The following is a 21199-nucleotide window of genomic DNA, read 5'->3' as shown; positions in this document are numbered from 1 at the left end:
AAAACAAAACAAAACACATTCAGGTTCAAACAACTGTAAATATCTCATCAAGCAACATAAAGGCTTTGATTCTTTTGTAAAAAAATGTTGGTGACATTTTAAAACATTAAATAAACTATTGCGATTACAAAGGAACTAATAATGTATTTTGGGGTTGTGTCTTATGGTAAGTGAAAAGGGTCATGTGATCTTTTCTGCTGTCTGGACAGTAAGTATGGGTGGATTGATTATTAGGGGTCAAAGGGAAACTGAGATTGTTTAACTGAGAATAAGATGTGTGACATTCACGCTTGGAGACTACAGTCTGAGTATACAATGATCCTGAGTCTCCCAGAGTCCCAGAATGGTGCCAAATATGTCGCGTTGTAAACAGTTGCGCTGTAAAGTATCCATTAACTTCTAAGATGAAAGGGAGTTGGGATCAAAGGTAACTCATTAGCATTTCTACTTAGATACAAAGTTGACGGTTTTCCCATTGCCATGGGGAAGAGGATTGCGTGAGCTATTTTTCAAATTAGGTTACAGGCTTCCCTATATACTCATGAATATCAGAGACAGACAGCAGTTTTCAGTGCTGCCTTGTGGTCTACAGCCATCTGAGAGGTAGAGAGCAAGAGACAGAAACAGCCAGGCCTGCATCTTAAGCAGAGAAAATGCGAGTACATCATGCATCACGTAGAACATAGGTGGGAGCTTGCACTCTGAGTAAAGACTGATTTCGAGAGGTTTTAGAGGAGTTTGGAAGTTTAAAAAATGTTTTTTCCAATTAAGGGGCAATTTAGCATGGCCAATCTACCTACCTTTCACATCTTTTGGGTTATGCGGGTGAGACCCACGCAAACACAGGGAGAATGTGCAAATGCCACATGGACAGTGACCTGGGGCTGGGATGAAATTCAACGTGGGCAAGTGCGAGGTCTTGCACTTTGGAAAAAAGAATAGAGGCATGGACTATTTTCTAAACGGTGACAAAATTCATAATGCTAAAGTGCAAAGGGACTTGGGAGTCCTAGTCCAGGATTCTCTAAAGGTAAACTTGCAGGTTGAGTCCGTAATTAAGAAAGCAAATGTAATGTTGTCATTTATCTCAAGAGGCTTGGAATATAAAAGCAGGGATGTACTTCTGAGGCTTTATAAAGCACTAGTTAGGCCCCATTTAGAATACTGTGAGCAATTTTGGGCCCCATACCTCAGGAAGGACATACTGGCACTGGAGCGGGTCCAGCGGAGATTCACACGGATGATCCCAGGAATGGTAGGCCTAACATATGATGAACGTCTGAGGATCGTGGGATTATATTCATTGGAGTTTAGGAGGTTGAGGGGAGATCTAATAGAAACGTACAAGATAATGAATGGCTTGGATAGGATGGACGTAGGGAAGTTGTTTCCATTAGCAGGGGAGACTAGGACGCGGGGGCACAGCCTTAGAATAAAAGGGAGTCACTTTAGAACAGAGATGAGGAGAAATTTCTTCAGCCAGAGAGTGGTAGGTCTGTGGAATTCATTGCCACAGAGGGCGGTGGAGGCCGGGACATTGAGTGTCTTTAAGACAGAAATTGATAAATTCTTGATTTCTCGAGGAATTAAGGGCTATGGGGAGAGAGCGGGTAAATGGAGTTGAAATCAACCATGATTGAATGGTGGAGTGGACTCGATGGGCCGAATGGCCTTACTTCCACTCCTATGTCTTATGGTCTTATGGGATCAAACCCGGGTCCTCAGTGCCCGAGGCAGAAGTGCTAACCACTGCGTCACCGTGCTGCCCTGAGGAGGTTGGAAGCTTTACCTAACTTGGAGATGGAGGGAGGAATCTACAGTGGAGTGTTTACAGAGAAACACAGTTCTGGAACTAGAAGTTTCCCGGCTGGGAAAGTAAAAAGGAAACAAGCCATCAGAAGCAGGGAATAACTTTAGACTGGTTCCTGGAGGTTGAAGTGTTCATTTAAGGGACAGTGTAGAGTATATAACTCCAGCAGCAGATTTTCCAGTCATAATACCAACTTATATGGGGAATCTCTTTTCTGCAGTTAAGTTGCCTATGACAAGAAAATAGTGTTTAGTAAATAATGCTTTTTAGTCATTTGTTACAGTATAAAGCCTTTTCATCTTGATGTCTTAATCTTGAATTGTCTTTCTTTCAAGCTGGAAGTTCAAATTTATTTTCAAAATTGATTGTTCTCTCAGGATATCATAGCAAACCATTGAATTGTTTCAAACATGAATATTTAAAAAATGCAACAGACAGCTTCCAGCCTGACAGCTTTTACCCTTGACAACAAAGGTGATACCTCGTTTGCCCATCTGGCATTTAAGCTCACTGACAGTTGTCCCATCTCAGCATTGTCTGCTAATTACCATCAGGCTGAAGGGGCCTGGCCACGGGGGTGCAATACCAACCTGATGAGCTGTATGCTGGTGCAATCACCTCTTCAGAAACATCGCATTACTGATCTAGAGTCCTGTGTTTCTGTATTAAATAGTTGTTTGGTCATACAGAACTTGAGTATGGCTGAAAAAAAGACACTTGTCCTCAGGACAATCGATTGTCCACTCCTCAGGACAATCGCATGAATACCAACGTCGGGGGAACAACAACTTTATACTGTACAAGAAGTATAAAGTGCTGAATGGCTGGCAAATGGATTCTAATTGGTGGAGGTGCTGTACTCTTCACTTCCAGTTGTTGTTTCGCCTGACATTGTTCTGATGAGTGCAAGATGAAAAGCTTTGGCAAAACATCTTTTCTCAGCAATACTCAAGTTTCCGTATTCACTGATTTCCTTCCTAATTGGACAATAAACCGCGCCATACTGTTAACATGTCAAAATAGCTCAGGAAATATTGTAACATTTCCAAAATACCTAGGATATTTCCTCATAACCTCTCAGGAGATATTGTAACATTTTTACTTTTCATCCCATGAAACATTCCAGTACTGTAGAGCATCCAGAAATTAGAAACACATAGAAAATAGAAGCAGGAGGAGGCCATTCGGCCCTTTGAGCCTGCTTCGCCATTCATTTTTAAAAAAATTTAGAGTGCCCAATTTTTTCCAATTAAGGGGCAATTTAACATGGCCAATCCACCTATCCTGCACATCTTTTTGGGTTGTGGGGGTGAAACCCACGCAAACACGGGGAGAATGTGCAAACTCCACACGGACAGTGACCCAGGGCCGGGATTCGAACCCGGGTCCTCAGCACCGTAGGCAGCAATGCTAACCATTGTGCCACCGTGCTGCCCTGCTTCGCCATTCATTATGATCATGGCTGATTATCAAGTTCAATACCCTGATCCAGCCTTGATCCTATTAGCCCCAAGAGCCATATCTAATTCCTTCTTGAAATTACACAACGTTTTTGTTTCAACTACTTTTTGTGGTAGTGAATTCCACAGATTCACCACTCTCGGGGTGAAGAAATTTCTCCTTACCTCCTAAAAGGTTTACCTCTCATCGTCAAACTATGACCCCTGGTTCTGGATTTCCCCCACAATTCTTTCTGAATCTACCCGGTCTAATCCTGTTAGAATTTCATAAGTTTCTATGAGATCTTCTCTCACTCCTCTAAACACCAATGAATAAAATCCTAACCAACTTAGTCATATGACAGTCCTGCCATCCCAGCAATCAGCCTGATAAACCTTTGCTGTACTCCCTCCATAGCAAGAACATCCTTCCTCAGATAAGGACACCAAAGCTGCACACAATACCTCAGGCATGGCCTCACCACTGCCCTACACAATTGCAGCAAAATATCCTTATTCTTATACTCTAAACCTCTCGCTATGAAGGTCAACATCCATTTACCTTCTTTGTTGCCTGCTGTACCTGCGCGCTAAATTTCAGCGATTGATGCACGATGACACCAAGGTATCGCCGAATATCTATCTCTCTCAATTTACACCTATTCAAATAATAATCTGTCTTCCCATTTTTGCTACCAAAGTAGATAACCTCACATTTATCCACATTATACTACATCTGTCATGCATATGCCCATTCACCCAGCCTGTCCAAATCACACTGAAACATTTGCATCCTCTTCACAGTTCGCCCTCCCACCCAACTTTGTACCATCTGCAAATTTGGAGATAATACATTTAGCTCACTCATCCAAATCATTAATATATAATGTGAAGAGTTGGGGTCCGAGAACAGATCCCTGCAATAACCCATTAGTCACTACCTGCCAATCGGATCTGCTAACCAGCTTTCTATCCATATCAAGACACTATCTCCAATCTCGTGCACTTTAATTTTACATAGTAATCTGGTATGTGAGACCTTATCGAAAGCCTTCTGAAAGTCTAAATAAACCGCATCCACTGGGTCTCCCTGGCCAACTCTACTAGCTACATCTTCAAAGAATTCCAGTAGATTTGTCAACCATGATTTCCCTTTCATAAATCCATGCTAACTTTGTCTGATTATTGCTTTCCAAATGCTGTGCCATGAAACCCTTGATAATGGACTCCAGCAACTTCCTTACCAATGTTAGGCTCACTGGTCTATAGTTCCGTTTCTCTCTTTAAAAAAAAATATTTTTATTGAAATTAATATTTTATTAAAACTGAACCAAAACAATAATGTGTATCAATGCCCAAAAAGACATACTCCGATCAACAACTATAACTACCCAAGAAAACCCAAAACATCCCACCCCACGATAGCTAACAGTGACCAGATCCTTAAAGTACAAAATGAATGGTCACCATCTACAATAGAACCCATCAATCGACTCCCTCGCAGTGAACTTGCCCCTCTCGAGGTACAAAAACTCCATCAAATCACCTAACCACGATGTGGCACTGGGTGGTGTTGCCTGCCTCCAACTCAGCAGAATCCGCCAACGAGCCAGCAACAAGGCAAAAGCCAAAATATTCACACCCCACACCTATTCTCCGTTCCTGCTGGTCTGATACCCCAGATATCGCTACTAATGGACAGGGCTCTGTAACAATATGTGTATTGTAAAGAAAACAAAGGGTTAATAATGTGATGTTAATACTTCTCGCCACCAGATGGAGATAAGGAGCAGTCATATAAATATCATGTGATTCCTGGGATTCTGGGAGAAGGTGTTTAGGCGTGAGAGAGATCAGTTGTATTGTTGAGAGATCTGTAGTTAGAGATATCGTATAGTTTAATTTAATAACCTAATTTACTTTGGAGCCTGTTCGAATCTTATTTAACTGTTGTAAATAAATCAGTTTTATTCATTTACTTAGCTTGTTCAGCACTACGTACTCAAGACATCCTGATTAACGAAACAGAGAACATCACAGGCTCCAGAACCATGTTCAGGATTGCCGATATGCGCTTTAAAAAAACACCCATAAACCCACCAAATAAGGCTGGCCCAGAACATGTGTGTTTGGTTCACAGGCTCTCTCGAGCACCGTTCACACCTATCCTCGACTTCCTCAAAAAATCAACTCATTCTAACTTTGGTGAGGTGTGCCCTGAACACCACATTGAGCTTAATCTCGTGCAGGATAGCATGGCGTACATCCTGTGGAGGGACCCACTCCACACCTTCTCCTCCAAAATGGATCCCAGCTCCTCCTCCCAGCTGGCCTTCACCCCTTCAACCAAAACCTGCTCTTCCCCTATGATCCATCCGTATATCCTAGACATGCTGCCTTCCTCCTACCCCACACTGGAGAGTATCCTTTCCAGAAAATTGGGTTGTGGTACATCTGGAAATGTTGAAAAAGCCTGCTGAACTCGATCACACACCTGAAAGTACCTGAACATATCCACACCCCCAAGTCCTTTCTCCTTCAGCTCCTCCCAGCTAGCAAACTGACACTCCAAATAAAACTTCCTCATCCTCACCAACCCCTTTCTTTCTATTCCCCAAATGTGGATCAATTTTTGCCGGTTCGAACAGATGGTTCCTACAGATAGGGATCCACCTTGATACTGTCCACAACTTAAAATGTTGGCGGAGTTCCCGCCATATCTTTAACGTGGAGATGATCACAGGATTCAAAGTATATATCACTGGAGAAAACAGCAGAGATATCGTCACCAGCAGCTCCAAGCACACCCTTTGCACGACTCAATCCACGCCAAAGTGACTTCCTGGTCCCCAAACCAATCCAGCACCTTCTCCACATTGGCCACCCAATAATAAAACATCATGTACGGCAGTGTTAAATCCCCCCCACACCCTGCCTCTCCCTATGCAAGACCCCCCTTCGAACCTGTGACGTTCTCTCCATCCATATGAGCCACTCCAACCCCTGAAAAATGGTTTAGACAGAAAGACTCGGACAATTTCACTTCTCCTTCCCAACATTTCCTCCACAGCAGGGAAGACCTGTTCCTGGAAGAGTTCCAATTCTCTTCTCCCTGATTCTCAGCAACAGTGTTTCCTCTGTTCTATGCACAACTCCATACCTCAAATTTCTCTTCCTTCTCAACTCCCTGTGGCAACCTGAAGTGACATGGGAACTTCTCCGAACTGAGGTGTTTACAAGGAATTCACCACCCCACTATTCAGAACAGTGTTACTTTGAGTTAAAGGGCTATTTTAAAATGTACTCTTGTATAGTTCAGTGTTCATGACATCTCCCCCTAAAAGTGAGATAGACCACTTTCATGTTTCTTTCACAGCACTATTAAAGTACAACCATTTTTAAAATCGTAAACATTTTAACAAGTAACATTACACATGGTACAGGCCACATTTCACCATTGAACATCTCAGGCCATGAGCTGAGCGGCCACACGAAAGGTGGCTCGTGCCTAGGAGCTTCCCACAATACCATTTTAACCCGTCAAATGGGCACCAAAAGTACATCAAAGTTCCCCAGTTTAACCCCCATTTAATACTCAACCAACTGAGATGCCGTCGAACCAGCAACCAGGTTGCCAGAATGACAAGAGCAAAGAAAGGACGACCTCCCCAACCCCAAAACAAGGGGACATGGATGGCTAACCAGACCCGAGCATGGCGGACCCAGTAGGGTCGCCAGCGTTGGTCCACTCGTCGACGAAGCAACTGACGGAGTTTATCTCCGCAGAGCTCCAGAAACATCTCAGATGGGCAACACTATAAGGCTGTAACAAAACCAACCAAACGTGACAAGTGTGATGGAAATTTCAGCTTACCTGATTTCTTACTTGGAAATTAGATTTCCTGCAAATTAGATTTTATTTTATTACTGGTTGATTCACACTCTTTCAATTTCTGCAAAAGATATCCATTTTCATTTCACCTCCTCAATATCCTTGGTTGAAAAGTTGTACCAGCTTGTTTGGTCTGGATAACCTTATCAAGAACAACACTGTAATTGTTGACAATCCACCTGGTTTGTGGATAGGGGCATTTATCAGATGAAACCCAATGAGAAATCACTCGTCATCCCACATCTTACTCTGGATTCAACAATTTTCCTTACTCTTCTTTAAAACCAGACACCAAACTTATCAGGATTTTCACTTTTTAAAACACACTGTAAACCATTCCATTCAATTTTAATGCTTAATTTCAATTTTGTTATATATCTGCATTAAATATATCCAATTAAATGAAACCAGCCAGACATCCAATTTGTCCTTCATAACAATCAAATTCAGCTCAGCCTGTTTACATTCAGAATCATTTTAAATTCCAAATTATTTTCCATCACACAACCCTTTAGGTTTTTTCCTGGAAAATTCATGTTTAGTACAGCCTCCTTCTGTGAAAGCAGTTCATTTTTCCCTCATCAGATTTTCTTTAGCTACTTTAAGGACTTTATTGAGGTTATGCCAATGCTTAGCAAAGAAAGCTTGATTCTCTTTTTTTTGTTCAGTTCACGAATTTAATTAATCTTATGCTTTTCTTCCTCCCACAAAAGTTCAAAAGTTGTTAATACCACTCTGACAAAAAACATTGCTGCCTCATTCTGAGGTTTTAATTCAGTTTCAAGAATATGTATCCTTTCCCCCAGCTATGTAGTGTCAGTATTGGATTCAGCTTTTCCATCTTCTATCAAAACATGTTTTCTCTTCCTTTTGTGATTACCAAAAAATTATTATATATTATATTCTGTTGCAGTAATGTTGTTAAAACCTTGGTTTAAAATGCATGCAGGCAGTGTATACTAAAGCTGTAATTAAAGAGTCATAAAAGGTGAGGGAATCATTCATTCCAACCACTAACTTGGTTACAGATAATGGACTAATGATATCTTGCTTTAATTTCTGGAGATTCCCTAGAGTGTAGATAATTTATGAGGTATTGTATTAGTCCTAGCTAAGCAGTTCATGGAACCTAGTGTAATACAGATGCTCCAATTAATGAGGAGGAGCCAGGGCTGGTTTGCAGTCTGATACAGGATTCTAAGTTGACCAGCAGTTTTGCCAAAAGCTGTAAGGTTAAGCAGGAATGTATAGGATCTGCTCTTGAAAGGAACTCTCTCCAAAGGTCAGCTAATCAAGTAACCTGTTTTGTTAACTTTATTTATAAGTGACATTTGAACTGTATAGGATTGCTTAATTAGAATTAGTGGCCAGTGTAGATGGGAAGTTTAAGTTTTTCTTTTTAAGAACTGTTTAACTGATAATTGTAACACTATTTCTTTTATGCTAATGTGGTTAATTCAGTGTTTAAATTCACATTTGTTTTAACATTAAAGATACCTTTTTTTAATATATTTTTTTTCTTTATTAATTTAGAGTACCCAATTATTTATTTCCAATCAAGGGGCAATTTAGCATGACCAATCCACCTAGCCTGCACATCTTTTGGGTTGTGGGGGTGAGACCCACGCAGACACGGGGAGAATGTGCAAATTCCACACGGACAGTGATCCGGGGTTGGGATTGAACCCGAGTCATTGGCACTGTGAGGCAGCAGTGCTAACCACTGCACCACTGTGCTGCCCAGGCATAAAAGATACCTGTTGGTCAGGGTCATCACTCCTGGGTGAAGTATCCTTTCCTCAGTTTTAGAAATAGAGAAATTGTTTGGGGTTCTCCTCTGGTATCGTGACAAAAGTTGGGGTCTGGTCCAGGACCCTAACACTTACATCATTAACTTCCACTACTATTGTTATCTGCTTTGCTTCATCTTGATCCTGGTTTAAATGCATTTTTAATTTAGGTGATTTTAAACCTTATCTAATGGATATTTCCTCCTTAGCCTGATGCTTAAATTTCCCTTTCAAACTGGGAGGCTGAGTTTCTGACTCTTTGGACATAACTCTAGTTGGAACATCATCAACTTTAACAGCAGGTTCACAGAAAATCATTGCTTGAAGCCCCTCAGCTTTCCCACACAACCTCAGTTTCAACAGCCCAGTCAGCATTCCCCAAAACAGCCAGAGATGGCAATACTTTATCCCCAGCCAAGTCACTATCGAACAAGAAAACCCCATCTTCAATAGACAAATTAGGAATGTAATCAACAAGACAGGATTGGTGACTAATTTCCATTTTAAATTAACTCCACATAAAGGAATGGGTGAACAATTTCCATCAATAAACTGCATAACATGCTTTCATTTAGTGAACTTCGGTAGTGAAATTCACTTGCCAGAATCCGTGACGGTGCTGATTCTATACCTCTAAGAATAACAACTGACTGCCCTGTTGCACTGGACAAAAATGAAGGTACTTCACCTGTAAACAGAAAACTTCCATAATTTTCTGCATCCTGATTCACTCGAGTAGCACGGTGGCACAGTGGTTAGCACTGCTGCCTCACAGCTCCAGGGACCTGGGTTCAATTCCGGCCTCAGGTGACTGCGTGGAGTTTGCACTCTCTCCCCGTGTCTGTGTGGGTTTCCTCCAGGTGCTCCAGTTTCCTCCCACAGTTCAAAACTCTGCAGGTTAGGTAGATTGGCCCCGCTAAAATTGGCCCTTTGTGTCCAAAAACGTTAGCGGTTAAGTAAGGTTCTGGGTTTCGGGGATAGGGTAGAGGCGTGGGTTTAAATAGGGTGCTCGTTCCCAAGAGTCGGTGCAGACTCGATGGGTGAATGGCCTCCTTCTGAAATGTAGGGATTCTATGATGAACCTACCCATTTGTACATGTTTGCCTCACTGGGACAATATTTTCTGGAATGCTGTGCAACTATACAAATGCTACAGACCTGTTTTTCAATTTTTGTCATTCAACCCTCACATGTTCTTTTCTTATGAAAGATAACATTTTAGGTCCCTTGAATCATACTTATTTTCTGGACTTTCTCTCTTACTAATCTAAGGAGTGCCTGTTTTGTCACCCTTTCCATTTTCCTCATTACGACCAGATTTATTTTCTCCATCAAACCTCTTATCACTCCAGTTTTCTCTGTGAGTTGCCATACAATGGCTTGTTAATAACATACCTGCAAGGCAATTTGTGGTCACTGCCATGACTGCAGAATCCCTCAACTTAAAAACTTCCAGGTAAGACCTTATTCTCAAAGGGATAGGATTTTAAAATTCTTCCATCAGAATCACCCAAGGTTCTCAAAATCTTGTTCAACCTTCGTCGACCTAGACCAGTGTTTTTCAATCTTTTTTCTCCCGGGACCCATGCCAACCGACCTTCGCGACCCATGCAACCCACGCCGGCTGACCTTCACGACCCACACCACCTTCACTGACCTTTAACGTAAAAGGGGAGCCTGCTTGGTCCTCATGATCTCACTTGAATCAGGTTCAAAGGAGGAGAGGGCAATGAGCATATTAGGTGCAGACTTCAGCCAGTTAGGATTATATTCATTGGAGTTTAGAACGGTGAGAGGGATCTCATAGGAACTTATTAAATTCTAACAGGATTACACAGGGTAGATACAGAAAGAATGTTCCCGAAGGTGGGGAGTCCAGAACTAGGGTATTATTATTATAAACCTTTTCTAAGAGTGAGGTGAGGAGATATTTCTTCACCCAGAGAGTGGTGAATTTGTGGAATTCACTACCACAGAAAGTAGTTGAGGCCAAAACATTGTGTGATTTCAAGAAGGAATTAGATACAGCTCTTGGGGCTAAAGGGATCAAGGGATATGGCGGGGGGGGGGGGGGGGGGGGGGGGGGGGGAGGGCGGGTAGAGGGCAGGGTCAGGATATTGAACTTGATTATCAGCAATGATCATAAAGAATAGCAGAGGAGGCGCAAAGGGCCGAATGGCCTCGTCCTGCTTCTATTTTTAAAAAATAAATTCAGAGTACCCAATTCATTTTTTCCAATTAAGGGACAATTTAGCATGGCCAATCCACCTACCCTGCACATCTTTGGCATGTAGGGGTGAAACCCATGCAAACATGGGGAGAATGTGTAAACTCCACACGGACAGGGTCCCAGGGCTGGGATCGAACTTGGGACCTCATCTCCATGAGGCAGCAGTGCTAACCACTTCATACATATATTTCTATGTAGTTCCGTTGTGCCGTCTTCATCTTTATGAAAATAAAAATCCAAATTCACATATGTAGGTTGTCGTGAAGGTCAATAGCAACAAAATGTCTGTTTTACTCAGCACTGGATACTCTGGTTAGATACTACAGAATGCTGACAGCCTCATGGAATTTTGGCATGTTTACAATGTGGCATCACAGGTCAGCTACAGCAGCGTAGTCTTTTAATTTGGAGTCAGCAGCAAGTTAAAAACAGACTCTAGTGTCTCAATTTCACCCACCACTTTTCTTTAAAAATCTGAAACGTCTCCTCTCATTTGCCAGTACTTCCCTGTATATAACACACATGTGCTTTTCATCCTTATTTGCATTGGCACAATTGACAAAGCCAGACCTCAAGAAATCATCTTTATATTGCTTTGTTTCTGAGTTAAGTTTCTTCTTTGTAACCTGTCAACCAGAGACACTGGAGCTCTGTGCAGAGCTAACAGTAGCACTGCTTTGTCCTGCCTTGGATTCTTCTGAGCAGCTCTCTCCAGCAGATTCAGTTGAGAGATCCTGTCTACTAGGTGCACTGTCTATTTGAGTCTCTAGCCGTCTCTTACATTTAAGATAATGATCCATCTTCACAGTTCTCTTGCCAGCAGCTGGAAAATGGAAGCAGCTCTTCTCCGTGATGTCGCGCCAAAAAGCACATACGTGGTTGATGTCACGTGTACGTGCTGGTTAAGTGACCTTCTCACTGGTACCGCTTCTGGCCGGAAGACTGCATACAGCCTTATTTTTTCTTCATTTAAAAGGCGGCAGAATCCCCCGCCATTGTGAATTTAAAGCACCATTTCCTTTTCTCCAGCAAATTCCACAAAAGTCTGACTCTTGTTTCCTTTTTAAAATTCTGTCCATAAACCTCTGGCACAAACTCAAAGACACTGAAAACAGCAGTTTTCACTGTATCACAGTCACCAGACTGTTCATCTGACAGTGATGAGTGCACCTCCAATGTTTTTTCTATGAGCCTACACTGCAATAGAATAGTCCAAGTTTCTTTAGGCCACTACAGACTTGTGACAATTTTCTCAAATGATACGAACTCTCTGAAGTAGGCACTAAATGAAAACCAGGAGTTGATTCTGAGTCATTTTCAAGTTTTACTGCCAACCCCTGTTGGTGTAAGCACAGTGGGTTAATCAGCTGGCTTGTAATGCAGAACAATGCTAGCCTCGCGAGTTCAATTCCCGTACCAGCATCCCCGAACAGGCGCCGCAATGTGGCGATGAGGAGCTTTTCACAGGAACCTCATTGAAACCTCCTTGTGACAATAAGTGATTATTATTAATCCACCAATCCACCTACGCTGCACATCTTTGGGTTGTGGGGGCGAAACCCACGCAAACACAGGGAGAATGTGCAAACTCCACACGGACAGTGACCCAGAGCTGGTATTGAACCTGGGACCTCGGCGCCATGAGGCTACAGGGCTAACCCACTGAGCCACCGTGCTGCCCTTCTCTTTCCAGTTAGAGTCTTCTTGCTTCTCCTTCTCTTTGGAATTCAGGGTCATCTTTCTCTCTCTCTTTGGAATTCTGATTCAAGTTTTTTAAATTTTCTCTCTCTTTTCCCTCTCTTTCCAATCTAATTTTGCTCTGTCTGACTCCAATTCAAGGTTTTTGATTTGTAATTTAAGTAGAGAAAACTCAGCCTGAGTGCAATTAGAGTCACCCTTTTCCTCTTCAAGTTTCAATGGTGAGCCAATGCCTCAACAATCATTGCCTATTTGGCTCCTAATTTCAAACTAAACCCCAATTCTTCTGCCACACCTTTCACGTTCTCCTTTGTTAATTGTTCCAAAGCAGATACAGACAAGTCCTCTTGTCATAAACACTTGGACATTAGAAGTAGCCATGTTGATTTCCCACTGAATTACAGCAAAAGTAAATGTGAGCTATTGTTTATTTAAGCATTGGACCTCCTGACATCAACAGGAAAGGATCAGGAATAATTCTGCATGCATACTCAGCCCACACTGTGATTGCCAGTACATACACAACTGTTTCTGATGCCTTTTTGGTTGGCAGGCAGTTACCAATTTTGAAATATTTAAAAGGGATCACTTGCGTTGCTATCTTTAGACCCAGTGTCACCTTTCTGAATTTATTAAAAGGCTGTGTTTATTTGAACAGTCAACAAGGATAAATGTAGCAATTTCTCGGCTAGTTCAGTTGGTAGGTAATGGGACTCTCACGGGGTGATGGTTTCAAGCCCCACAATGGGTGATAGTTTTTTGTTTCAACTATTTTAAGAAACCATTTTTAGTCAAACAGGTTCCTGGGAAAAAATATCTACCTGTCACTCCCAGGCATCTTGCATTCATTATCGGAATAACTATTTAAAAAACAGTATTGTTTTATTTAATAAACTTTCAAGCCTTTAACTTAAATAAAACTCTCCATCATGAACAGAGCTTCAAAATAAAGTCCATAATAATCAAATTTTGACCACTGAAGAAAGATGTATTAATAGAAAACAGCAGCTAAAACAGGGGTGGGCAAACTACGGCCTGCGGGTCGCATGCGGCCCGCCAAAGGTCTTTATGCGGCCCGCCAAAGGTCTTTATGTGGCCCACCAAAGTCATTGAAAAAAAAGAAATTAAAAAAAAAATTTTTTTTTTTTTAAATGTTTTTTTAAGGTTAATGGGGGGGTTGTTGGGTTACTTACTGGTATAGGGTGGATACGTTGACTTGAGTAGAGTGATCATTGCTCGGCACAACGTCGAGGGCCGAAGGGCCTGTTCTGTGCTGTACTGTTCTATGTTCTATATGAGGCGCCCAGAATCATAACCGGGTGAAGTAATTATTTTACTTAATATACTATGCGGCCCTTTAAAATTGTGAATTTCTGAATGTGGCCCTTGCACGGAAAAGTTTGCCCACCCCTGAGCTAAAAGCATCTCATTTTAAGCAAACACAGCCTCGCAATTTCACTGTATCTGCACAAATGCAGGAAGTGCTCCCTCTAGTGTTGTGGCACAAATTTTTTTTTTGCCTTGTTACAAAATTCCAGTTTGCCATTTTACACCTTTTGGGTTCCATTCCATAAGAGCTGCCAATTTGTTATGATCTATGTAGCAATCAATAACTTTTTGAAAGAAATTAATCCCCACAATGCTGTAGAAAAACTGAAAGATAAGATTTCACCAAGACATTTACTGTAACTAAAACAAACATGGATCAAACATTAATTAACAAAGAACTGATATGTCAAACTAAAGAAAGTTATTTTGCAATAACCAACGATCGCAATTTTATAAAGCCTTTCGAAACACTTTTACTCTACACCACCCTTCTGGCAAATATATAGCATTCAGTCTCAAAAGTCACTCCTAGCTCTCCTGCAGCAGTTCAACACTCACTGTCAATGCCAGGGCGAAACGTCCAGCGTCCTTCAACATTTGTTCCACTGCACCTGAGTTTTCCCAGATACAATCACCACCAGCAAGGCACATTTTGATGCATCCCCTTTTCCCTCATGCCATCATCGTCCTGACAAGCTAGAATTCCAGAGATGCCAGCATCTGACCCCTTTAAGTGGTTTAGTGAACTCTGGTAAAACTGTTCTCCCCACAGTGTTTTTGACATCTGCCCTCCCATCATTTTCTACAGAAAAGACCTGTTTCCAGAGAGCTCCAATTCTCTTCTCCCTGCTGCTTAGCAGCAGCCTTTCCTCTGTTATGTGAGTAACTGAGAGAGGTGATTTGGTATACACTGCAATCTCACACTCAATGGGCTTTTACTGGAGTTTCTTTCTCTTCTCAACTTACATTCTCGTGGCAACACAGTCACATGGGCACTTCTCTGAACTGGAGTGTTTACCAGGAATTCACCACCTCTATTTTCACAGCATCAGCTTTATTTTTGAGTTAAAGGGAAGTTTTGAAACATAATCGCTTTGTAAAGTTCATGACACCCATGCTGTCGATCTCAGGAGGTACATTAACATTTCCATATTCTTTTTCTCAGGGGATTTTGTAACATTGTTACATTATCCCAGGGAATTCTGTAACATTTCCACATTACCTGTTTCAGGGATTGTGATAAAAGTTCCACATTATCTATCCCGGGAGATACTGTAATGTTCAGACATTATCAGCGTCAGAGATACTGCAACATTTCCACACTGTCACTCAAGGGATAAGGCAACATTTCCACATTATGTATTCCCAGGAGATTCAGTAACAATTGCACATTATCTGTCTCAGGAGATATTGTAACAACTTCACATTATCTGTCTCAGGAGATAATGTAACAATTTCACATTATCTCACTTAAGATATTGTAACATGTTCACAGTATCTCACAGGAGATATTTTAACATTTCCATTAAAATCTACTGTAAATTGTCTAGATAATGTTATATTTCCACAATATGGAGGAGAAATGAGATTCCACAGTCATCTGATATTTTTAAGCGCTATGTGGCCTCTTAATGGTTGAAAATGAGGTCTCCGATGTAGGCACACTTCTGACAGCAAGTATGCCGAGCAACACCGTGGCAAAATTGTTTGCGTGTGCAAATCTAATGGCCACGGCAGCATGAGGATCAGGCAGATTATGACCTCAATCATTATTCAATGCTGATTTAATGCCAGCATTGGTACTTTAAACTCCAGGTTGCAGTCTATGTATATACTGCAGTCTATGCCCCATCTTCATCTTGCACACCCCAACACAACATTAAATGAAGGGAAGGATTCCCACTGACCATCAACGATATTTAAAGAGATCATGAAACACCATTACAATTCCCATAGAGACTGATCCTTCCAGCAACTAACTTAAAGATTTCAAGTTTTAAGACTTGCTCTAACTAAAATCAACATTGGCTAAATATTACTAAGTAAGGCAACTAAAATGCAGAAATACAGAAAAAAAACATCCTTCAGAAGTGGTTTAACACACTTGAAAAATCTCACACTGCAGCAGCAATGTATTGGGCTGTGGTGATTGACCTCCAACAATCACAACCATGTCCCATTGCGAGCAGAGAGTTCCCCCCCCCCCCCCCCCCCCCCCCCCCCATACTAGGTCAAATGTGGTCTTGATGTCAAGGGCAGTCACTGTTGCCTCACCAGTTCAGCCCTTTTGTCCATGTTTGGACCAAGGCTGCAAAGAGATCAGGTGCCAAGTGGCTTTGGTTGTACCCAAGCCAAGCATCAGTGAGTAGGTATTGCTTAGTGTCAGTTGACAGAACTGTTGACAACCCCTCCTATCACTTTGCTGATGATCTGAATAGACTGGCTGGATTGGATCTGTCCTGCTTTTTGTGGACAGGACACACCTGAGCAGTTTTCCACATTGCCAGATAGATGCCAGCTATGTAGCTGCACTCGAATAGTTTAATGAGGGGTGTGACCAGCTCTTCAGCACAAGTCTATGGTTCTATTCCTGGAACGTTGTTAAGACCCATAGCCTTTGGAGTATTCAGTGCCTTCAGCCATTTCTTGATGGCATGTAGAGTGAATTGAAATGACTTTTGACTAAAATCCTGAGGACCTCAAGAGGAGTCTTGAGATGGATCATCCACTGCCCGGCACCTCTGACTGAAGACGGTTGCAAATGCTTCAGCCTAACCTTTTGGACTGGTATACTGGGTCCCACCGTCATTGGAGAAGATGATATCTGTGGAGATGTCTCCTTCAGTTGTTTGTTTAATTGTTCACCACCATTCACGCCTAGATGTGGCAGGACTACAGAGCTTTAATATGATACTTTGTTTGTGGGATCACTTAGCTCTGTCTATTGCATGCTGCTTCTTGTGTTTAACATGGATTCAGTCCTGCACTGTCACATTGCCAGGTTGGTATCCCACTTTGGGCATGCCTGGTGTACTCTCTGCCATGCTTTCTTTTGCTCCTCATTGTATCAGTAATAATGACTATCAAACCATTGCAGATTGTTGTAAAAACCTATCTTGTTCATCAATATCCCTTATGGAAGGAAATCTGTTGTCCTTACTGGCTCTGGCCTACTTGTGACTCCAGACCCACAGCAATGTGGGTGACTCTTAACTGCCCCTCTGAAACAGCTGAGCAAGCCCCTCAGTTCAAGGGCATTTCGAGATGAGCAACAAATACTGGTATTACCAGCGGCGCCACATCCCATGAATAAATAAAGAAAGAAACTTTTCTTTCTTTCCTGTGTTTTCCGGGTCCTTAAGGGGGAGGGGGAGCAGTCCCAAGTCGTAGTCCACATTGGCACTAACGACATAGGTAGGAAAGGGGACAAGGATGTCAGGCAGGCCTTTAGGGAGCTAGGATGGAAGCTCAGAGCGAGAACAAACAGAGTTGTTATCTCTGGGTTGTTGCCCGTGCCACGTGATAGTGAGATGAGGAATAGGGAGAGAGAGCAATTAAACACGTGGCTACAGGGATGGTGCAGGCGGGAGGGATTCAGATTTCTGGATAACTGGGGCTCTTTCTGGGGAAGGTGGGACCTCTATAGACAGGATGGTCTACATCTGAACCTGAGGGGCACCAAATATCCTGGGGGGGAGATTTGTTAGTGCTCTTTGGGGGGGTTTAAACTAATTCAGCAGGGGCATGGGAACCTGGATTGTAGTTTTGGGGTACGGGAGATTGAGAGTATAGAGGTCAGGAGCACAGATTTGACTTCGCAGGAGGGTGCCAGTGTTCAGGTAGGTGGTTTGAAGTGTGTCTACTACAATGCCAGGAGTATACGAAATAAGGTAGGGGAACTGGCAGCATGGGTTGGTACCTGGGACTTCGATGTTGTGGCCATTTCAGAGACATGGATAGAGCAGGGACAGGAATGGTTGTTGCAGGTTCCGGGGTTTAGGTGTTTTAGTAAGCTCAGAGAAGGGGGCAAAAGAGGGGGAGGTGTGGCGCTGCTAGTCAAGGACAGTATTACGGTGGCGGAAAGGATGCTAGATGGGGACTCTTCTTCTGAGGTAGTATGGGCTGAGGTTAGAAACAGGAAAGGAGAGGTCACCCTGTTGGGAGTTTTCTATAGGCCACCTAATAGTTCTAGGGATGTAGAGGAAAGGATGGCGAAGATGATTCTGGAAAAGAGCGAAAGTAACAGGGTAGTTGTTATGGGAGACTTTAACTTTCCAAATATTGACTGGAAAAGATATAGTTCGAGTACATTAGATGGGTCATTCTTTGTACAATGTGTGCAGGAGGGTTTCATGACACAATATGTTGACAGGCCAACAAGAGGCGAGGCCACATTGGATTTGGTTTTGGGTAATGAACCAGGCCAGGTGTTAGATCTGGAGGTAGGTGAGCACTTTGGAAACAGTGACCACAATTCGGTGACCTTTACGTTAGTGATGGAAAGGGATAAGTATACCCCGCAGGGCAAGAGTTATAGCTGGGGGAAGGGCAATTATGATGCCATTAGACATGACTTAGGATGTGTTGGTTGGAGAAGTAGGCTGCAAGGGTTGGGCACACTGGATATGTGGAGCTTGTTCAAGGAACAGCTATTTATTGCATGTTCTTGATAAGTACGTACCAGTCAGGCAGGGAGGAAGGGGTCGAGCGAGGGAACCGTGGTTTACCAAAGAAGTGGAATCTCTTGTTAAGAGCAAGAAGGAGGCCTATGTGAAGATGAGGCGTGAAGTTTCAGTTGGGGCGCTTGATAGTTACAAGGAAGCGAGGAAGGATCTAAAGAGAGAGCTGAGACGAGCAAGGAGGGGACATGAGAAGTCTTTGGCAGGTAGGATCAAGGAAAACCCAAAAGCTTTCTATAGGTATGTCAGGAATAAAAGAATGACTAGGGTAAGAGTAGGGCCAGTCAAGGACAGTGGTGGGAAGTTGTGTGTGGAGGCTGAGGAGATAAGCGAGATACTAAATGAATATTTTTCGTCAGTATTCACTCAAGAAAAAGATAATATTGTGGAGGAGAATGCTGAGACCCAGGCTATTAGAATAGATGGCATTGAGGTGCGTAGGGAAGAAGTGTTGGCAATTCTGGACAAGGTGAAAATAGATAAGTCCCCGGGGCCGGATGGGATTTATCCTAGGATTCTCTGGGAAGCCAGGGAAGAGATTGCTGAGCCTTTGGCTTTGATTTTTAGGTCATCATTGGCTACAGGAATAGTGCCAGAGGAATGGAGGATAGCAAATGTGGTCCCTTTGTTCAAGAAGGGGAGTAGAGATAACCCCGGTAACTATAAGCCGGTGAGCCTAACGTCTGTGGTGGGTAAAGTCTTGGAGAGGATTATAAAAGATACGATTTACAATCATCTAGATAGGAATAATATGATTAGGGATAGTCAGCATGGTTTAGTGAAGGGTAGGTCATGCCTCACAAACCTTATCGAGTTCTTTGAGAAGGTGACTGAACAGGTAGATGAGGGTAGAGCAGTTGATGTGGTGTATATGGATTTCAGTAAAGCGTTTGATAAGGTTCCCCACGGTCGGCTATTGCAGAAAATACGGAGGCTGGGGATTGAGGGTGATTTAGAGATGTGGATCAGAAATTGGCTAGTTGAAAGAAGACAGAGAGTGGTAGTTGATGGGAAATGTTCAGAATGGAGTTCAGTTATGAGTGGCGTACCACAAGGATCTGTTCTGGGGCCGTTGCTGTTTGTCATTTTTATAAATGACCTAGAGGAGGGTGCAGAAGGATGGGTGAGTAAATTTGCAGACGACACTAAAGTCGGTGGAGTTGTAGACAGTGCGGAAGGATGTTGCAGGTTACAGAGGGACATAGATAAGCTGCAGAGCTGGGCTGAGAGGTGGCAAATGGAGTTTAATGTGGAGAAGTGTGAGGTGATTCACTTTGGAAAGAATAACAGAAATGCGGAATATTTGGCTAATGGTAAAATTCTTGGTAGTGTGGATGAGCAGAGGGATCTCGGTGCCCATGTACATAGATCCCTGAAAGTTGCCACCCAGGTTGATAGGGTTGTGAAGAAGGCCTATGGTGTGTTGGCCTTTATTGGTAGAGGGATTGAGTTCCAGAGCCATGAGGTCATGTTGCAGTTGTACAAAACTCTAGTACGGCCGCATTTGGAGTATTGCGTACAGTTCTGGTCGCCTCATTATAGGAAGGACGTGGAAGCTTTGGAACGGGTGCAGAGGAGATTTACCAGGACGTTGCCTGGTATGGAGGGAAAATCTTATGAGGAAAGGCTGATGGACTTGAGGTTGTTTTCGTTAGAGAGAAGAAGGTTAAGAGGTGACTTAATAGAGGCATATAAAATGATCAGAGGGTTAGATAGGGTGGACAGCGAGAGCCTTCTCCCGCGGATGGAGGTGGCTAGCACGAGGGGACATAGCCTTAAATTGAGGGGTAATAGATATAGGACAGAGGTCAGAGGTGGGTTTTTTACACAAAGAGTGGTGAGGCCGTGGAATGCCCTACCTGCAACAGTAGTGAACACGCCAACATTGAGGGCATTAAAAAATTTATTGGATAAGCATATGGATGATAAGGGCATAGTGTAGGTTAGATGGCCTTTAGATTTTTTCCATGTCGGTGCAACATCGAGGGCCGAAGGGCCTGTACTGCGCTGTATCGTTCTATGTAAACCTCAGTAAAATAGAGAGTCAATGTTCTACAAAATTGAGTGACAGCATCTTCACCATCATCTTCTTCTTCCTTCATTGACTGGGAAAGCTGTAGTTCCTGGATATCTGGATGGCAAAAGGATTGAGCTATGGTAAGGGTGGAGCCAAAAGTAAGATGTTTGTGCTTACACCATCTGCAGTTTCTCAATCAGAAGAAATTGATAGATGAGGCAGAATTGCGATGAAAGAAGGGAGATTAGATGTGCAGGTACCCTGGTCACAATCGTTTCAGCACTCTTGTTAGCCATGGCCTCAGTACCATGATTG

General features: G+C 42.7%; 1 protein-coding gene across 3 annotated transcripts in view; it reads right to left on the bottom strand.

Annotated features, from left to right (window-relative positions):
• Positions 1 to 21199, bottom strand: part of sash1a (SAM and SH3 domain containing 1a) — a 194808-nt gene that overhangs the window by 131802 nt on the left and 41807 nt on the right. Inside the window, exon 1 of one of the 3 annotated variants that reach the window (XM_038805233.1) lies at positions 14747 to 14859. The exons of the other annotated variants lie outside the window; for them this stretch is intronic. Coding sequence (XP_038661161.1) covers positions 14747 to 14839 — 93 coding nt within the window. The 5' untranslated portion in view covers positions 14840 to 14859. Of the gene's footprint in view, positions 1 to 14746; positions 14860 to 21199 lie in introns of those variants that run through there. 3 annotated transcript variants of the gene reach the window in all.

This window comes from Scyliorhinus canicula, chromosome 1 (genome assembly GCF_902713615.1).
Source record: "Scyliorhinus canicula chromosome 1, sScyCan1.1, whole genome shotgun sequence".
Classification (NCBI taxonomy): Eukaryota; Metazoa; Chordata; class Chondrichthyes; order Carcharhiniformes; family Scyliorhinidae; genus Scyliorhinus; species Scyliorhinus canicula.
This window is presented reverse-complemented; position numbering and strand designations above follow the sequence as displayed.